We start from the raw sequence: 16,647 nt of genomic DNA on the forward strand, positions 1-16,647 counted from the left end.
GCCCGTAAAACTGAAAACCTAAACAAGAATCAAGGTCTAATTTTACCAGAAATTTGGAAAACTTTTATCAGATCATTAAACATCAAAGAAATGAACTTTCATAACAATTACGTCATGAGCCATAACGAATAAATCACGTTAACGAGACACGCACAATACCAATTTTTTGTATGAATTAGAACCATCAGTTATAACCTAGTCTGTAACCTTCATTTTAGCTTACTAGTTTGTATTCCCTGAGGATGCCAATAGAAAAATTGGCGAAACATGTAGGAGGATAAAATAAAGCTACTTGACAAAGATTATATATAAAAAAAGTGTAATAGTCTTATGAAATAATCAATGTCACTGTACATACTTTCCTGACAAATAATGTATTTCACTAAACAAATCTGAAAGCTGATTCTATCAAGTCATATTTTTAGATTAAATATTCCATTTTAATAATAATAATGATAATAATAACTTACAGTTGCATCAAATGACTGGCAAAAGTCTTTAAAAGATGCAAGTGTTTCACCAAGATGTACATCAGAATGTTTACAATTGAGCAGCACACTAAGGATGGCTTGAGTAGCACATGCATTATTGATGACCTGTTAAATAAAAAAAAAAAAAAAAAATATATATATATATATATATATGTGTGTGTGTGTGTGTGTGTGAAAATCCTCTAATGCCTTTTCATTTCCCAAAGAGAATAGGCAGAAGTCTTTAGCCATAAATTCTGGAAAATCAGTAGGCAGCCAGTGTCTGTCTTTGGTAGTCATCAATGATAGCTAAGCTCACCTCTACCATTAATCTGTACACTTACATATGAAGAGAGTACAATTAGACTACTGCTAGCTTCTAGAAAGTTTCATCATCTGTTTACAAAATATTATATGACAAGAAATTATACCCTTGTTTAATCCTTAACCTAAACATAGCTAAATAAAGTTGTGCATTAAGTATCTTCACAACTTGTATATTGAGGCTGTTGACTATACAATAAATGTCTCTATATCCCATAATACAAAGCACACTTCTTTTCAAACATTAAATTACTATGCATTATGCAAGGGTTTTGACTTTTATTCAGGTCTCACGAGTGGAAGCTAGACCCATGAAGATACTATGGTTAAATCAATGCAGAAGTCATCATATTTTCCCAATATAAGTAGTAAAATAGTTTATCTTTGTTTATTGAACAAAGAAACAAAGAAAAAAAAACAACTAAACCAATACTATACACATTGGAGTTCACAGTATCTCTCAGATACAATTTACTATCAAATATCACTTTCATCTGTGGGGGGTGCTTAAGGGTCAAAGCTGTAAAACATTATTATGGATATTATTAAAATATCCTGGTTTTTAATAATATCCTGGTTTAGAGATAGTCAAGAAAGTTTTTTTGTTTTTTTTTGTTACAAAGAATATTATACTTAACTCTGTGAAGGTTGTGGTCAAAAAAAATTGCAGCGTAGGTCTGAGAGATACATCCATTAGTAGTATGTGCTAAAATGCGATAAAACTTTAAAAAAAAACCTGCAAATATAATACATGATGGTTTATTTATTTTCAGTTACAACCTAGAAATTACTGAACAAAGAAACAAAGAAAAAAAAACAACTAAACCAATACTATACTGACATTGGAGTTCACAGTATCTCTCAAATACAATTTACTATCAAATATCACTTTCATCTGTGGGGGGGTGGGGTGCTTAAGGGTCAAAGCTGTATAACTGAGAGGAGACCTCCACATCGCCTTTAAATGAATGCAGAGAACTGACCAGGGCTTCTGACCTAATGTCCAATCCTCACCTTCTCGTGGTGCACCCTGTAGGGTATCTACCTGGATACCGAACGAATGAGGACGGGCTGGCAATTTGGGATTTAGCCGACCAAATTGTATTCCTATTGGTTAAACCAAAATACAAAATGATGGTACAACATGACAAAATTTCATGCCAGCTGGGGCATCGCCCGGGAACCAGGGCGAACAGTGAAAAGTCAGCTACTGGAACAAACCTGAAAACACACTCCAACTCAACATCACCAGAGTTAAAGATCGGTACTATCAACATAAGAAGCCTGAATGGCAACGAAATGGAGCTAACGGAAGAATTATATAAGTACCAGATCGACATATTAGGGGTGACTGAAACAAAAAAGACAAAAACTTGTCTTTTTTGATCTTTCTGAGCAATAAATACAAAATGTTATATTCAGGCAATGACAATCAAGGAAAAGAAGGAGTAGCCATAGTATTCAACAAAAAATACGAGACTCATCTTCTTGAATGGCAGGTAGTGTCAAGTAGAGTGATTTGGGCAAATATCAGAATGGGGAACTGGACAATGAGACTTATTTGTGCCTATGGTCCCACAGAAGGTTCTACTAAAGTAGAAGCGGAGTAATTTTTTGAGGCTCTAGCGAAAGCTACTGACACAATGAAAAAGGAAAAGTTGGTCCTTGTTGGGGATCTAAATAGCAGAGTAGGAAGTGATTGTCAGATATACAAAAATATTTTAGGAAAATTTGGAGAAAAGAGCAAAGCGAATAATAATAGCAAATATCTGTTGGATTTCTGCTCAGGGCATGGACTGGTTATTACTAACACCATGTTCCAACAAAATAATGTGCACAAATTCACATGGAAAGAAGGGGCAAGGAATAAGAAAAGTCTCATTGACTATGTTATTGTTGATAGTGATGTTTTCTCCCTGGTGCAGGACACCAGAGTGTACAGAGGATTTGAAATTGGAAGTGATCACTATTTAGTCTTGAGCAGGATAAAATTGAATTTCATATTGAAAAGAATGACATGTAAGAAAGTTTTAAAGCGAATAAAAGTTGAGCAGCTCTCAGATGTGAACTGTAGACTAAAATACACAAAGATTATTGAAGGAAAAATGACAGAGTTTGAGAACAAGAACCAAACCTTGGAGATTCAGTGGCAAACCTTGAAGAAAACCCTGATTGATTCAGCCAGAGAGGCATGTGGTGAGGTTGTCTGCAAGGATAGAAAATCAGAACTCCATGGTGGACACAGGAAGTTAAAGAGGCAGTGAAGGAAAAGAAGAAAGCATATCAAAAGTTCCTGACAAATAAGTCAGCTTGTGCTCTTAGAGAATACAGAGACAAATGTAAGAAAGCTAAATACTGTGTAAAACTAGCTAAACAAAAGTCATGGGAGGACTTTGGCAAGAACACAGAAAATAAATATCAAGAAGTGGTAAGATATTCTGGAGGTTGTTGGAGAAGCTTAGAAATGGAGGAAAGATTGCTGTAAAAGGAGTTAGAGGTGATAAAGGTGACATGAAAACGGGAGAAAAAGATATCCGTGAAGTATGGAGTAATTACTTTGAAAATTTGCTAAATGCTAAAAACTTGACCAAAGACTAGAGACCGCAGATATGAGAGTCCTGAGAAAGATTAGAGGTGTGAACAGATGGCATCAATGCAATATCATATTAAAAATGAGAATATTAGGAAAGAACTTGATATTGTCAGCATCCAGGAATGCGTTAGCAGAGCTAATCTCAGGTGGTGTGGTCACTTAAACAGAATGGGCAAGGAAAGATTAGCAAAACAAGTGTTCTCTGCCAAGTTTGCAGGAAAACGACCCAGAGGAAGACCAAGATATAGGTGGATTGATACAGTACAAAGTGCCTTAGACGATAGATATACATGATCTGTAATGTTGGAGTCTTGACAAGTAACAGACTGATTTTCTAGGAAAATTGTAGATAGGAAGTTAGTAATGATGTAAATTTTTCATGTAGTACTATCATATCCTGTACACCCCTTGAGGGTACATGGCAGGTATTTGATGATGATGATATCACTTTAATTTTCGCATTCGACTATCATTCTCATCATCGGACTCGAGTAACAAAATCGCTGAATCTCTTCAACATCTAATGGATTACCAATCGATATATTTTTCGAGCCATTTTCAACAGTAAATTAAAAAAAAACAACTAAACCAATACTATACTGACACCATAGATCACGGTATCTCTCAGATACAATTTACTATGAAATATCACACACCTTCACATAACACATGTTAAACCAAAACTGACTGCATAAACAGTGTGGAATATCACTCGTAATATATGCATGCACAACTACTCATGACCTCTAAGCTATACACTGGATATGTGTTAGAATATTTATATTAAACAATTTGTTTGTATTTGTCAGATCAGCCACGATCTCCGCAGGGTTAAAAAGAAGGTATGCTCTTGTTTTAATCCTTTACCCAAGCATAAGCAAATAAAGTTTGCATAAAGTATCTCCATGACTAGTCTACTTGTAATACAGAGGCTGTTAACTACATATCTATTACCTCAATATTCCATAACATAAGGCACACTTCCTGTTGGATGTGTGACAATGAGACATTGCAGAACATTAGTGTAGAATATTTATAGGATACTTCATGCACAAACATTGTTCTGATAAGTGTGGATAAAGCATTAAAATGGGAATATGCTTTGTCTAATGAAGAATGGAAAAGCTGTGGGGGCGGACCAGATACCTGGAGAAATGTGGAGAAGCTTGGGCAGCGAGGGCGTAGACATGTTATGGGATCTGATGAGGAAAATAGCCCAACAGGAAAAGATACCAGAGGAATGGAGGAAAAGCATTCTCGTCCCAATCTACAAGGGAAAAGGAGATGTTCAAAATTGTGGCAACTATAGAGGGATCAAGCTGATGTCACACATATTGAAGATATGGGAAAGAGTAATTGAAGGAAGGATACGACGGGAAACAAAAATTGGCGAGGAGCAGTTTGGATTTATGCCAGGAAGAGGGACAATGGATGCAATATTCGCGCTAAGGTGATTGATGGAGAAATATAGGGAGATGCAGGCGGAGCTACATATGGTGTTTATAGACCTGGAAAAGGCATATGACAGAGTGGCCAGGCAGGAGGTATGGAGGTGTATGCAGAAGTAGGGGTGTTGGAAAAGTACACGAGGTTGGTGAAGGAGATGTATGAGGGAGCAAAAACTCAGGTCAGGTCTAGTGTCGGCATGACAGAGGGGTTTCCCATTATCATAGGGCTCCGTCAGGGATCAGCTCTGAGCCCCCCCTACCTCTTTGATCTGGTCATGGATGTACTAGTGGAGGACATCAAGAAGGAGGCGAAATGGAGCATGATGTTTGCCGATGATATTGTTCTCTGCAAATCATCCTGAGAGAAGCTTGAAAAGACCCTGGAAGAGTGGAGAAAGAATATATATCAACGGGGAGTGACGAGGATATGATCATACGACTCCAGGGTGAAAGGTTAACTTCAGGGAAGAAATTCAAGTACCTCAGGTCGGTCGTCGAAAGAAATGGTGAGCTGGATGAGGAAATACAGCACCGAATAACATGTGGCTGGATGAACTGGAGAAAGATGAGTGGGGTCCTGTGAGACAAGACAGTGAGTTGTAAGCTGAAAGGAAAGCTGTATAAGATGGTGGTGAGGCCGGCAATGCTCCACAGCGTGGAGACATGGTCTATAACAAAAGCACAGGAGAGGAAGATGGAGGTGGCGGAGATGCGGATGTTGAGATGGATGAGTGGTGTGACAAAGAAGGACAGCATAAGGAATGACTACATTAGAGGGACCAAGGTGGGACTGATCGGTAAGAAGGTACAAGAAAGCAGGCTGAGGTGGTTTGGTCATGTAGAGAGAAGGAGTGAGGAGTATGTTGGTAAATGAGTGAAGCATATGGAGGTGGAGGGAAGGAGGAAAAGAGGTAGGCCCAAACTCAGATGGAGGGATAAGGTGGCAGAGGATCTTAAGGAGAAAGGATGGAGTCGGGAAGATGCCCTGGACCGGAGAATCTGGAAGAAGATTAAAGATGGGAATGCCGACCCCATTTAACACAGGATAAGGCATAGCGAAAGAAGAAGATACTTTGTCTAATATAATATACCAAAGAAGAAAGTATTTCACTTTGTAACCAAATAAAAATCTTTCTACAACTATCTCTGATCCAGAATATTTTAATATGTTGATATACCATTTTACTTTTCTTTTTTTTTTTTGTATTACTGATGCCATACATGAGATCATTATAACCACATTAGTGCCATGTGTAAGGGAGCAGGTAAGGATTGAAAATATAATAAAATTAGTTTAATCCTTTATATCCAAGTGTGAGCAAACAAAGTTTGCACCTGAAAGTATCTTCAGGACTGGGGTAAGGTGGTACAACACTAGGGCAACTCGTTGCAAAGGTGGAGCAAGCTACCAACACTCCTATCTCAGTATCTCCTATAATGCAAAACACATCTCCTTGCAGATATGTCTAATGTTATGCATTAAGGGAAGGGCCACTACCCAGACTAGTTTCGACCTTTATTGAGGTCTCTTCAGTGGGAGCCAGGCCCAAGTGGAGATACCAGGCAGAAGCATTTGCAGGTCATCTCTACCTATAGGATTTGCCAAATGGTGTGCCACCTTTTTTTAATAATTTATTATACCCTAACCAAGTGAAAAATAAACTTTCAACATCTTTATCTAAATCCAGAGTAATTTATTAAAAAAGGGTGGTACACCATTTGGCAAATCCTATAGGTAGAGATGACCTGCAAATGCTTCTGCCTGGTATCTCCACTTGGGCCTGGCTCCCACTGAAGAGACTTCAATAAAGGTCAAAACTCGTCTGGGTAGTGGCCCTTCCCTTAATGAATAACATTAGACATATCCGCAAGGAGATGTGTTTTGCATTATAGGAGATACTGAGATAGGAGTGTTGGTAGCTTGCTCCACCTTTGCAACGAGTTGCCCTGGTGTTGTACCACCTTACCCCAGTCCTGAAGATACTTTCAGGAGCAAACTTTGTTTGCTCACACTTGGATATAAAGGATTAAACTAATTTTATTATACCCTAACCAATTGAAAAATAAACTTTCAACATCAAAAGGATTGAAAAATAAGTTTATTGAAAGATTTATTGAAAAAAATTTAAAGTTTATTGAAAGAAAGGTTACTGAAATGAAAGAGTAAGAAGAGAAGCAGATTCTGTATGTCTGGTTGCAATGAAAAGGAATGTTGGGTAGCTGCTCTTGTTTTAACAGGCCCACCAGGAAATAGAGGGATGATGGTTGCCAACTTGATGCAGCATATTGATCATTGAAGTATCTGTAGAACAGACACAGAGTTGAAACGTATCTATGGGATAAGAAATTGAAGTGAGTCTGTAAGGGAGAGAACTATGGGTCAAATTGCATCGAAAATATACGACTTCTACATTAACCTTAGTATCACTTTTTTTTGGGTCTAGCTCCCACTGATGAGATCTCAGTAAAGGTCAAAACCATTCTGGGTAGTGAGTGACCTTTCCTATGATGCACTGCAATATAAAGTGCACTTTGAATTATGGGATAATGAGGGAAACTGATGTGAAGTCAACAGCCTTTATGTGCAAGCAAACTAGTTGTGAAGATACTTCATACACAAACACACAAAATTATAATTTCTTGTAAAGTATAATATACTGCCATTTTATGTCGTGAGAAATCTGTGATAAACTTTTGAATTGCAGGTTGAAAATTTAAGTTTATAGAAGAGGAAAAAAAATGCTATTTTCATTTGACAAAAATCAACTAATCTGGGAACTAGTTAAAAAAAATCCTACAAAATGTTCTGGCTAGAAACTAGAATCAAACCACCAGGCGTTTTGCTGAAAATCAGGCCTCATGGAAATTTCCACAAAACTACATACCCCCCCCCCCCAAAAAAAAAAGAATGAAATTTAAAGTGGAGTAAATGTGATCATTACAAATGTTTGCAAAAATGAAAACTCATATACAAGGACTGTTCAATAATTCTGTGCAAAGTCGAAGAGATGGCGCCACCAGTACGTATCGAGGTTATTTTTAGTTGCTGGCAACTGTTGGAGGATCACACACTAAGTTTCAGTCAGACAGATCTATTACTTTGTGTTTAGCGTTCATTTGAATCGGTCAAGTACCGTGATTTGAGAAAAATGGATGAGAAAGAATTTCGTGTAGTGATTAAATTACTTAATATTTACTTAATCGTGTAGTGATTAAGTAATTTAATCACTACACGAAGTAAACATTATGGTAAAGACTCACCATAATGTTTATCAAAGCTAAGCTTGATAAACATTATGGTGAGTCTGCACCTTTGATTAGAAAGGTTTATGAGTGGTTTAGTAACTTTCGAAGTATGTAAGCACAAGTGACGCTGAATGTTCTGGAAGCCCTGTTGAGGTCACTACTCCAGAAATTATTGAAAAAAATCCATGATATGGTGATAGATGATAGAAGAGTGAAGGTGTGTGAAATTGCTAAGGCTGTGGGCATCTCAAATGACCATGTACATAATATTTTACATTAACATTTACATGTGAGAAAACTATCCGTAAGATGGGTGCTGCGTTTGCTCACACTAGATCAAAAGCGTCAAATGTGAACTGTTGCAAGGACAGCGTGAAGCTGTTTCAACAGATCCAGAGGAATTTTTGCGTCCTTACAAAACAGTGGACGAAATATGGATTCATCACTATCAGCCTGAGACCAAGGAAGTCAAAGGAACAATGGGTTGCAAGCGGCAAATCTGCACCAAACAAAGCGAAAACCATTCCTTCAGCAGGAAAGATTATGGGCACCATAATTGATGCATAATTCACAATACTGCATATTGTACTTATTTAAGACCAAATGAAATCAACACAAAAAATTCAGTTTCTATTTATAGTGACAAAGAATAATCATTACAACTACCAAGGCTACTAAAGTATTCAAATGTTCTCACCAATTCAACCAAGAGAAAACAACAGTCAAAGACTAAGTGTCTGTTAACCTTGTGTTATGCTCTGCCACTGTGTATATGTTAGTTTATAAATTCAGATTTTTTTTTGCTAACATTTCCGAATTTGACAAGTGATCTAATGGCAATATCTGCCTTCTTAAGTCTGGCAATTTCTTGAGCAGAGACATTTGCTATTCAGATAAGTAACCCAAACAGTTTTTTCCCTCCAATTCTTACAAAAGTTTAATGTGCACACTATGTGTCATCCTATGGACATCGAAATGATACTGCATTTCCTGCCAAACAGACAGCAAGTAGTGCTAAATTACAGCAATAGTACTACATATGCAATTATTCAGTTCATACAAAATTTATAACAGTGGCAGCATATATATGTTGTCCCCACAAAAAAAAAAAATAAATAAATAAAAATAAATAAAAGAAAATATCAAAACTTAACATTGTTGTGCTCGGACATGTAACAGTCTATGGATCATTCTGTTTTTCTTGAAAAAACAATCATCAGAAGTGCATAATGCGACATGCTGGACTATGGGTTACTGCTGCAGCACCTTGAGGACAAACTGAGTTCTGTCTTCCCATCTCCTCACAGCTACCATCCAGTCAATGATGTATTCAAATTCAAAAGTATTGTCATAGCTTGATAGATATGAGGAGATGTTCCATCTTGTTGGAAAACAGAACTGGGTTTGTCCTCAAAGTGCGGTAGCCATAGTAACCATAGCCCAGCACATTGCAATATATATTTCTGGTGATTACTTTGCATTTTCAAGAAAAACAGAATGGTCCATAGACTGTCGATGTAAGGGCACAAAAAATGTTAAGTTTTTGTACTGTTCCTTGAATATCCAACAGTGATGTGTGGATTTTCAGACTTTCATATACAGATGTCCATTTTCCCTGACATTTGAAATGTGGTTTCTTCACTGAAAAACACTGATAGGAATGCTACATTCTCCTGAATGAAAGACATGTTCATGCAAACATATATAGCTGGCTGTTGTATTATTCAATGCAATGGCCTGCAGAAAATGTAAATGGTATGGCTGAAGTGCAAGGCATTTTTGCAAAATGCATCACTGTTTTCTGTGGTACGTTCTCTTTATGGATATACTGCCATGTTAACTTGTGCAGGAGTTGATTAATCAAATGTCAAACATGATCAACTGTTTTCTCTCTCAATGACAGTTGATCCAGATTCTTCCTTTTACAGATGCAACCAGAAATTTGTGATATCATTTACACATGGAATTTGCAGTTGGAATATTTTTATACTGCTTCTAAATGTTTTAAACAGAGAAAACAGAATTTGTGCAATCAAACTAAGACGCAAAACACGCTCCTTTCTCTGTACTAAACTAGTAGGTACAGAGAAAGATGATAATCACTGGAAAGTAATGCTTACATCTGCATACACAACAACATTGAACTTCTGTTTCAAATTATGCATGTTGCATTTACCTACTGCTAATTATTTATTTGTAAAAAAATTTTACAAATTACTCACAGCATTTTGATCCACCTGTTGTCTGGTTCCATGCAGTTAACCATCAAGTGCACTACCAAGAATGTGATCTGTAGATCAGTAGTCGCCAAAGTGGTCGATATAACATTATTAGGGGTCGATAGAAAAATATAAGACATCATTGTACGGGTAATATTTGATTTGGTTAACTTGGGTTACCTCTTTGGTTAACTTACGGAGCGGCAGGAGTGAGATTGCAACACGTGCGCGGTTCTTATTTACTTATACTTACACGTAATCGATCCCAGTCTCATTTTTGCACATCGACATACAAGTGAGCGTTAATGTTCTAAAATTCATCAACATATATGTTATAATTCAATCGTTATTCATTCACGAACTAAACTTCTCTATGTTGAAGAGTTGAGCAGGACTGGTAGTAATACCAGTATATTAATATCACTAGTAATACCAGTGATATTAGGTAGGGGTTAAATGGATGAATAACACTATTAAGCTTGAGCTGCAAAAAAAGAAACAATTGTGGAGGGAATTTAAGGAGAAGGGTGACCATCAGGTGCATGAACAGTATAAAGCTCAGGCCAGGATGGTAACAAGGGTGGTAAGAAAAGCAAAAGCAGATTACGAAAGGAAATTGGCCATGCAGGCTAAAGAGAATCCCAAACAGTTTTTTCAATATGTTGCAAGTAAAAGGAAAAATGCTCATGGTAGAATGATCTTAAAAAATGCTGAGGGTAGGGAGGTAACTGAATCAGTCGATGTTGTGGAATTACTGAGCGAGCACTTTGCAAGAGTATATCATCCAGGTGGTGGCTTTGCGGAAATGGAGGAACCAACAGCTTATACTGGAATTGTGATGAATGAGGTAGAGGTAACTAGTCTATTACAGAACCTCAATGTCAATACATCTGTGGGATTGGATGGTATACCAGCTCGTGTCGTACGTGAAGCGGCCAAAGAATTGTCAGTGCCCTTGACCATTATGTTTAATTTGAGCCTCAGGACTGGGTCAGTCCCAAGGGGGTGGAAAGAGGGGAAAATAGTTCCACTGCACAAAGGTGGTTCCAAGGCTGCTGTTGAAAATTACCGGCCAATCAGCATAACAGGAATCATTATCAAGGTCTTAGAGAAAATAGTCAAGAGGAAAATACAAGATTGGATAGAAGAAAATGGGATACTGTATCGGGGACAGCATGGTTTTGTGAAGGGTAGGTCATGCCTCAGTAACTTGCTCACGTATTATAACACAGTGACGGCTGAACTGGATAAGGGTAATGGGTTTACAGTGATTCTGCTGGACCTTGCTAAGGCCTTTGACAGGATACCACATGGAATTCTAATCAGTAAATTGCAGCATATGGGAATGGACATAGGGTTGGTGAGATGGATAGGAGGGTGGTTGACGGAGAGATATCAGAGAGTGGTTTACTCAGGAGTAGAGTCCACAAGACGGCCTGTGACTAGTGGTGTACCACAAGGATCTGTTCTTGGACCACTGCTGTTTAATTTGTTCATAAATGATATAGGAAAGGATCTGAGAGGAACAGTTCATTTGTTTGCGGATGATGCGAAGTTGGGTAGGGCAATAGTGAATGCAGATGACATCAAAATTTTGCAGGATGATTTGGATAGATTGGAGGTCTGGGCTAGGGAGAATGGATGTCAATTTAATGTGGCAAAATGTAAGGTTATGCATTTTGGGGTGAAAAGATGGGAGGCAGTTTACTGCATTGGTGGAACCGTGCTCCAGGAAATTGATGAGGCACGAGATTTAGGAGTGTTGGTGGATAAGGAATTGAAATTTAGGGGACACATTGCAAAAGTGGCCAAATCAGCTCATCAAATCACTTGGTTGCTGAAGAATACGTTGTCAAGCAGAGACAAGCAGGTTATTGTTCCTCTGTATCGAGCCTTGATAAGACCTCATCTCGACTACTGTGCTCAGATTTGGTCACCTAGGTTTCTTCTTGATGGGGAGGAGGTGGAGAGGATCCAGAGGCGAGTGACCAAGATGATAGCAGGTCTGTGGAATGAACCGTATGAGAACAGGTTGAGGATTTGTGGGTTGCAAAAATTGGTTGATAGGCGGAGGAGGGGAGATATGATTGAGACATTCAAATTACTGAAGGGTTTCTATAAAATTAATTCAGAAGATATTTTTGAGAACAGGGCTGGTTGTGGGAGGACTAGGGGACATCCATGGAAACTGGGCAAAAGTGTGGTTAGTAAAGGTGTTAGAGCTGGGTTCTTTACTTTTAGAGTAGTGAATGAGTGGAATGCGCTCCCTGAGTCTGTGGCGGATGCTGTGACAGTGAATGAGTTTAAGGCGAGGTATGATAGATACTGTATGAATGTCGAATAGTTGTGATGAAAATGATTTGGGGCCTCCCTCGATGAGTCTAATGACTCCCTGGAGTTGCCCGTAATAATAATAATAATAATAATAATATTACTAGTGATAGTAATAGTAATATAATAATATATACTATATTATACATACAATAAACACTGTAACTATAAAATAAACAATCTAAAAATTCACATAAGCGTCTTTTCTGCTTGTCCTATTATAATTACGTAATAGTAAAATAGAGGGGGTCGATAAAGAGTCAAGAAACTCTTGAAGGGGTCGACGGTCAAAGAAGTTTGGCAACCCCTGGTGTAGATGTTAAAGAGAGAAGGATTAACAATAATAACCTTTTTAAACTCTTGATAAAAAGACAATCACTGAGTTTGTCACACTGCTATCAGTATACTTACAGTCCTCTTTTTTGAAGATGGAAAGCATGTCTATGCAAAATACTGTGCTATTTAAATAACATATATTGCACACTTTTTAACTTACCTCATTTTTAGCAGTTGGCGAATATCATTAACAATATCCTTGGAACTAATTATGTGATGCAATAACTGTCTAATACTACACTTAAAATCTTTCCCACCTTACACAAGTAATCTTCTCATGTTTATTTCTTTCTTTCTTCATCTCTTCAACCTTAAGGTCTTTAAGTTATTCCTTTTAATCCATCATCTCTCCTTTAATTTTTGTGTATGAATAATTTGAAATAAATTTCTTTGTCTTTTCATATCATCCTCATTTTACTTCCTGCTTATAATTCCTTATTTTGCCAAGCTGCTGAAACTTAATGAATTTTATCTCTACATTGCTTGTTCCATTTTTTCTTTCATAATTATTCCTATTTATTATGTATAATTTTTATGACTAATTTCAAAAATTTATGTTGATTACTTTTTTATTTTATTTTAGATTTTATCCTGAAGGAGGATTACATTTTAAGCAAAGCCTTTTCACACATCTTCCATCTAATGCGTTGATGGGAAAAAACCTAACATGTTCATAAAATCAGAAAATAAACAGAACTTTAATATGTGCATTAAAAATGTAAATGTTTATTTTCATTATTATACACAGTAGACTTCTAATGATCAGCTAAATTCAACTGAATTAATGGTCTGTCTAAGATTTGTACAATGCTGATGAACTACACTTAAATGGATTTGGAGTTAGTTGTCTGGAGAGAACTTTATTCGTTGAGAGTGTGGAAGCACAAATTCAGGAAAACTAAAGCATTTAGGGTGGATGCAGACAAGTGTTTTTTTTTTTTCATTTTTTTTTTTTCATCTTCCTCACAATAGTAACCCTACCAGGAGGTAATTTACTCCTACATGCTCCATTGCATATAATGTTTATATTACATGTAGCTTACAAGTACTGATTAACATTTACATTTATATTTTTGTATCAATATTCATATTTACATTTATATTTTTATATATCCATATATTAACACCATACAATTCACACAATATCAGTAATTTATGTTAGATTACAAGCACTGGATGCTGATCTTATTGGCAAATTTAATTTTAATTCTGAGCAATACTTTTTGATAAGTATCTGTTTAGATACTGGCTCTAAATAAATGGATACAACATGACATCACTTGTCTCCAGAAGTGATGCCATGTTGTATTAGGGGCATCTGGATGGAGTCCAGTAGCTGACAGTCATAGAGTATGTGGTCAACAGTCTGTTGAAGGTGTGGACTACAAGTGCATGATGGCGATTCCAGGATATGGAATCTGTGTAAGTAGCGTCTTAGTTTTCCATGTCACGTTAGTAGCGTGGTTAAACTGGAGAAATGGCATCTTTTCAGCCAGAGTCTGCTTCTGATGCTTGGTAAGAATTCTTTTGTCGTTGATCTGTTTTTTTGATGTCTTCCATTCTTTTTCCCACAAGTCTAGGCTTTTCTCTTCTGCAAGTGTTTTTATAGCAGAATTTGAGTACTTTTGGTAACTTGTTTCTAGCTGCTTCTTTAGCAAGCTAATCCGCTATCTCTTTTCCTACTACCCCAGTATGCGCATTCACCCAGCAGAACTTGATTTTCCATCTCTCTAGAGTGAGATTCCAAACCAGATTTCTTGTCTGTTCTATTAATGCTATATGGTTGTTTTGGTTTTTTATGCCTTCTATAGTGCTTTTACTATCACTGTAAATCGTTGCTTTCTTTTGATGAGGTGTTGAGTTCTAATTCCCAGAGATATATGACTGAACTATAGCAAGTTGTTCTTCTTGGTTGTTGGAACAGAGAGGATGCAGCCTAGAGCAGTGTTCTTGTATAATGGACTGTCTGTTGTATGCAATGAAAGAACAACCAATGTTCCCTTCGGTTTTGCTTCCGTCAGTGTATATTTGAAAATCGTCGCTTTCCTTCTTAATATTTGGATCGATGTTGTAACTTTCATTATATCTTCCAAAAGTGGCATCATATACAAGAGATAATTCTTGTATTTTCAGGCAGATCGGTGTTACAGCTGAAACAACGCAAGCTGCCTCGGAAGATATTGTCCTGTATCCTTTAATTATATGTATGGCTATAAGGGGTTGAACTCTGTTTAGTTTTTGTCGGTTTATCTTTGATTTTAATGTATGTTTCCAGGCAGGTGCAGCATAAGATATCAGCGGTAGTATAGCACCGGTATATATTGTTTTCAGCGCTCATTGGCCTAATCCCCATTTAATCCTTGCCGACTTAGCTAGGAGGTTACTACTTGTAAGCTTTTTTTTGGCAACATATGAGATGTGCTTATTGAAGGCAAATTTTTCATCTATTATCACTCCTAGGTACTGGCTACCTCGAGAACTTCTCCGTTTAGGAAGACCATTACAGGTTGTTTTGATTTTTTGCATGAGATGTGGAGCACTTTAGACTTGGTGCTATTGAAGGTAACTTTTTCTCGCATGCCCACTCTGCAATTTTAAAGAGTTATTCGTTGGCCATTACTTCTAACTGTAAGCCGTCGAGTCTGCGAATCATTATCATCGCAGCATCAGCAAAGGCTATGACTTTTGTTTCAGTAGTGAAAGGAAGTCTTAAAAGCGAGTCATACTGGATGTTCCAGAAACCTGGCCCACAGCAGGAATCTTGAGGGCCGCCTCATTTGACTTCTTTTGCTATAGTTGTGGTTTTTAATGCCATGGTTGCTCTTCTGTCTGTAAAATAATTTTTTGTAAGGTAGAGTAAGTTTTTTGGGCATTTATGTGTGTGTGAAGGAACCCCATCCATGAAGTGAATGAGCATCTGAATAAACAAAAAAGGTGAAATCTATTCTCTCATGCAACAGTATTGAATGGGGTAGTCAAATCAGAATGTAAAGGTGGTTGGGGGCCTAATGGATCTCACTACAGATAATTGTCACTAATGCCTATGATTATTGGCACTGGTTAGTGCCAAAAGTCATAAACTTTAGTGAGACTTGGCTAATAGCAGATGATGCAGTTACAGGAATAGAATGTGAAGGGTTTAGTATTTTCAGGAAAGATAGAGAAGAGAGGATGGGGAGGGGTACTGCTGATAGCAGATGCATTACGGTCAAAAAGAATAGGAGAGAGGTAGAAGGAAGCCTGTTCATTTGAAGCTATCTGGTGTGAAATAATGGCCAGTAAGACAAAATATACAGTTGGTTGCAGCTATAGGACAGGGAGTTCCACGGATGATCTGTAAGACATGCATCGGCAAATTAGTACAATGAGTACAGGTCGAGTGATTATTATGGGGGACTTCAACAATGGAGATATACAAACTAGAAGGAAGAACTGTTAAAGATACCAAGCTATTTTAAACCTGGTTTTACTCCATTTCCCAAGTAAGCAAACAGTCAAGTTTGCGCCTGCAAGTATTACATGTCAAGGGGTTCCCACGCGTAGTGTAAGACCAAGGCAACTCATGGTAAAAGGAGGATAAGATCTGATCACTATTCTTAATATTTACCCTTAATGCAAAGCACATCCCCTAGAGGAGAAGTATGATGCTATGTATTAAAGGCAAGGGGCCACTACCCAGA

The 16,647-nt window shown here is 37.3% G+C and overlaps 1 protein-coding gene across 1 annotated transcript in view; it reads right to left on the bottom strand.

The window, feature by feature from the left end:
• Positions 1–16,647, bottom strand: part of Uch-L5 (ubiquitin carboxy-terminal hydrolase L5) — a 176,831-nt gene that overhangs the window by 114,522 nt on the left and 45,662 nt on the right. The window contains exon 4 of the mRNA XM_090397231.1: positions 471–596. Coding sequence (XP_090253357.1) covers positions 471–596 — 126 coding nt within the window. The remainder of the gene's footprint in view (positions 1–470; positions 597–16,647) is intronic.

Source organism: Typopeltis vanoorti, chromosome 8, assembly GCF_054136105.1.
Source record: "Typopeltis vanoorti isolate ZY-2024b chromosome 8, IOZ_Tvanoo_1.0, whole genome shotgun sequence".
Classification (NCBI taxonomy): domain Eukaryota; kingdom Metazoa; phylum Arthropoda; class Arachnida; order Uropygi; family Thelyphonidae; genus Typopeltis; species Typopeltis vanoorti.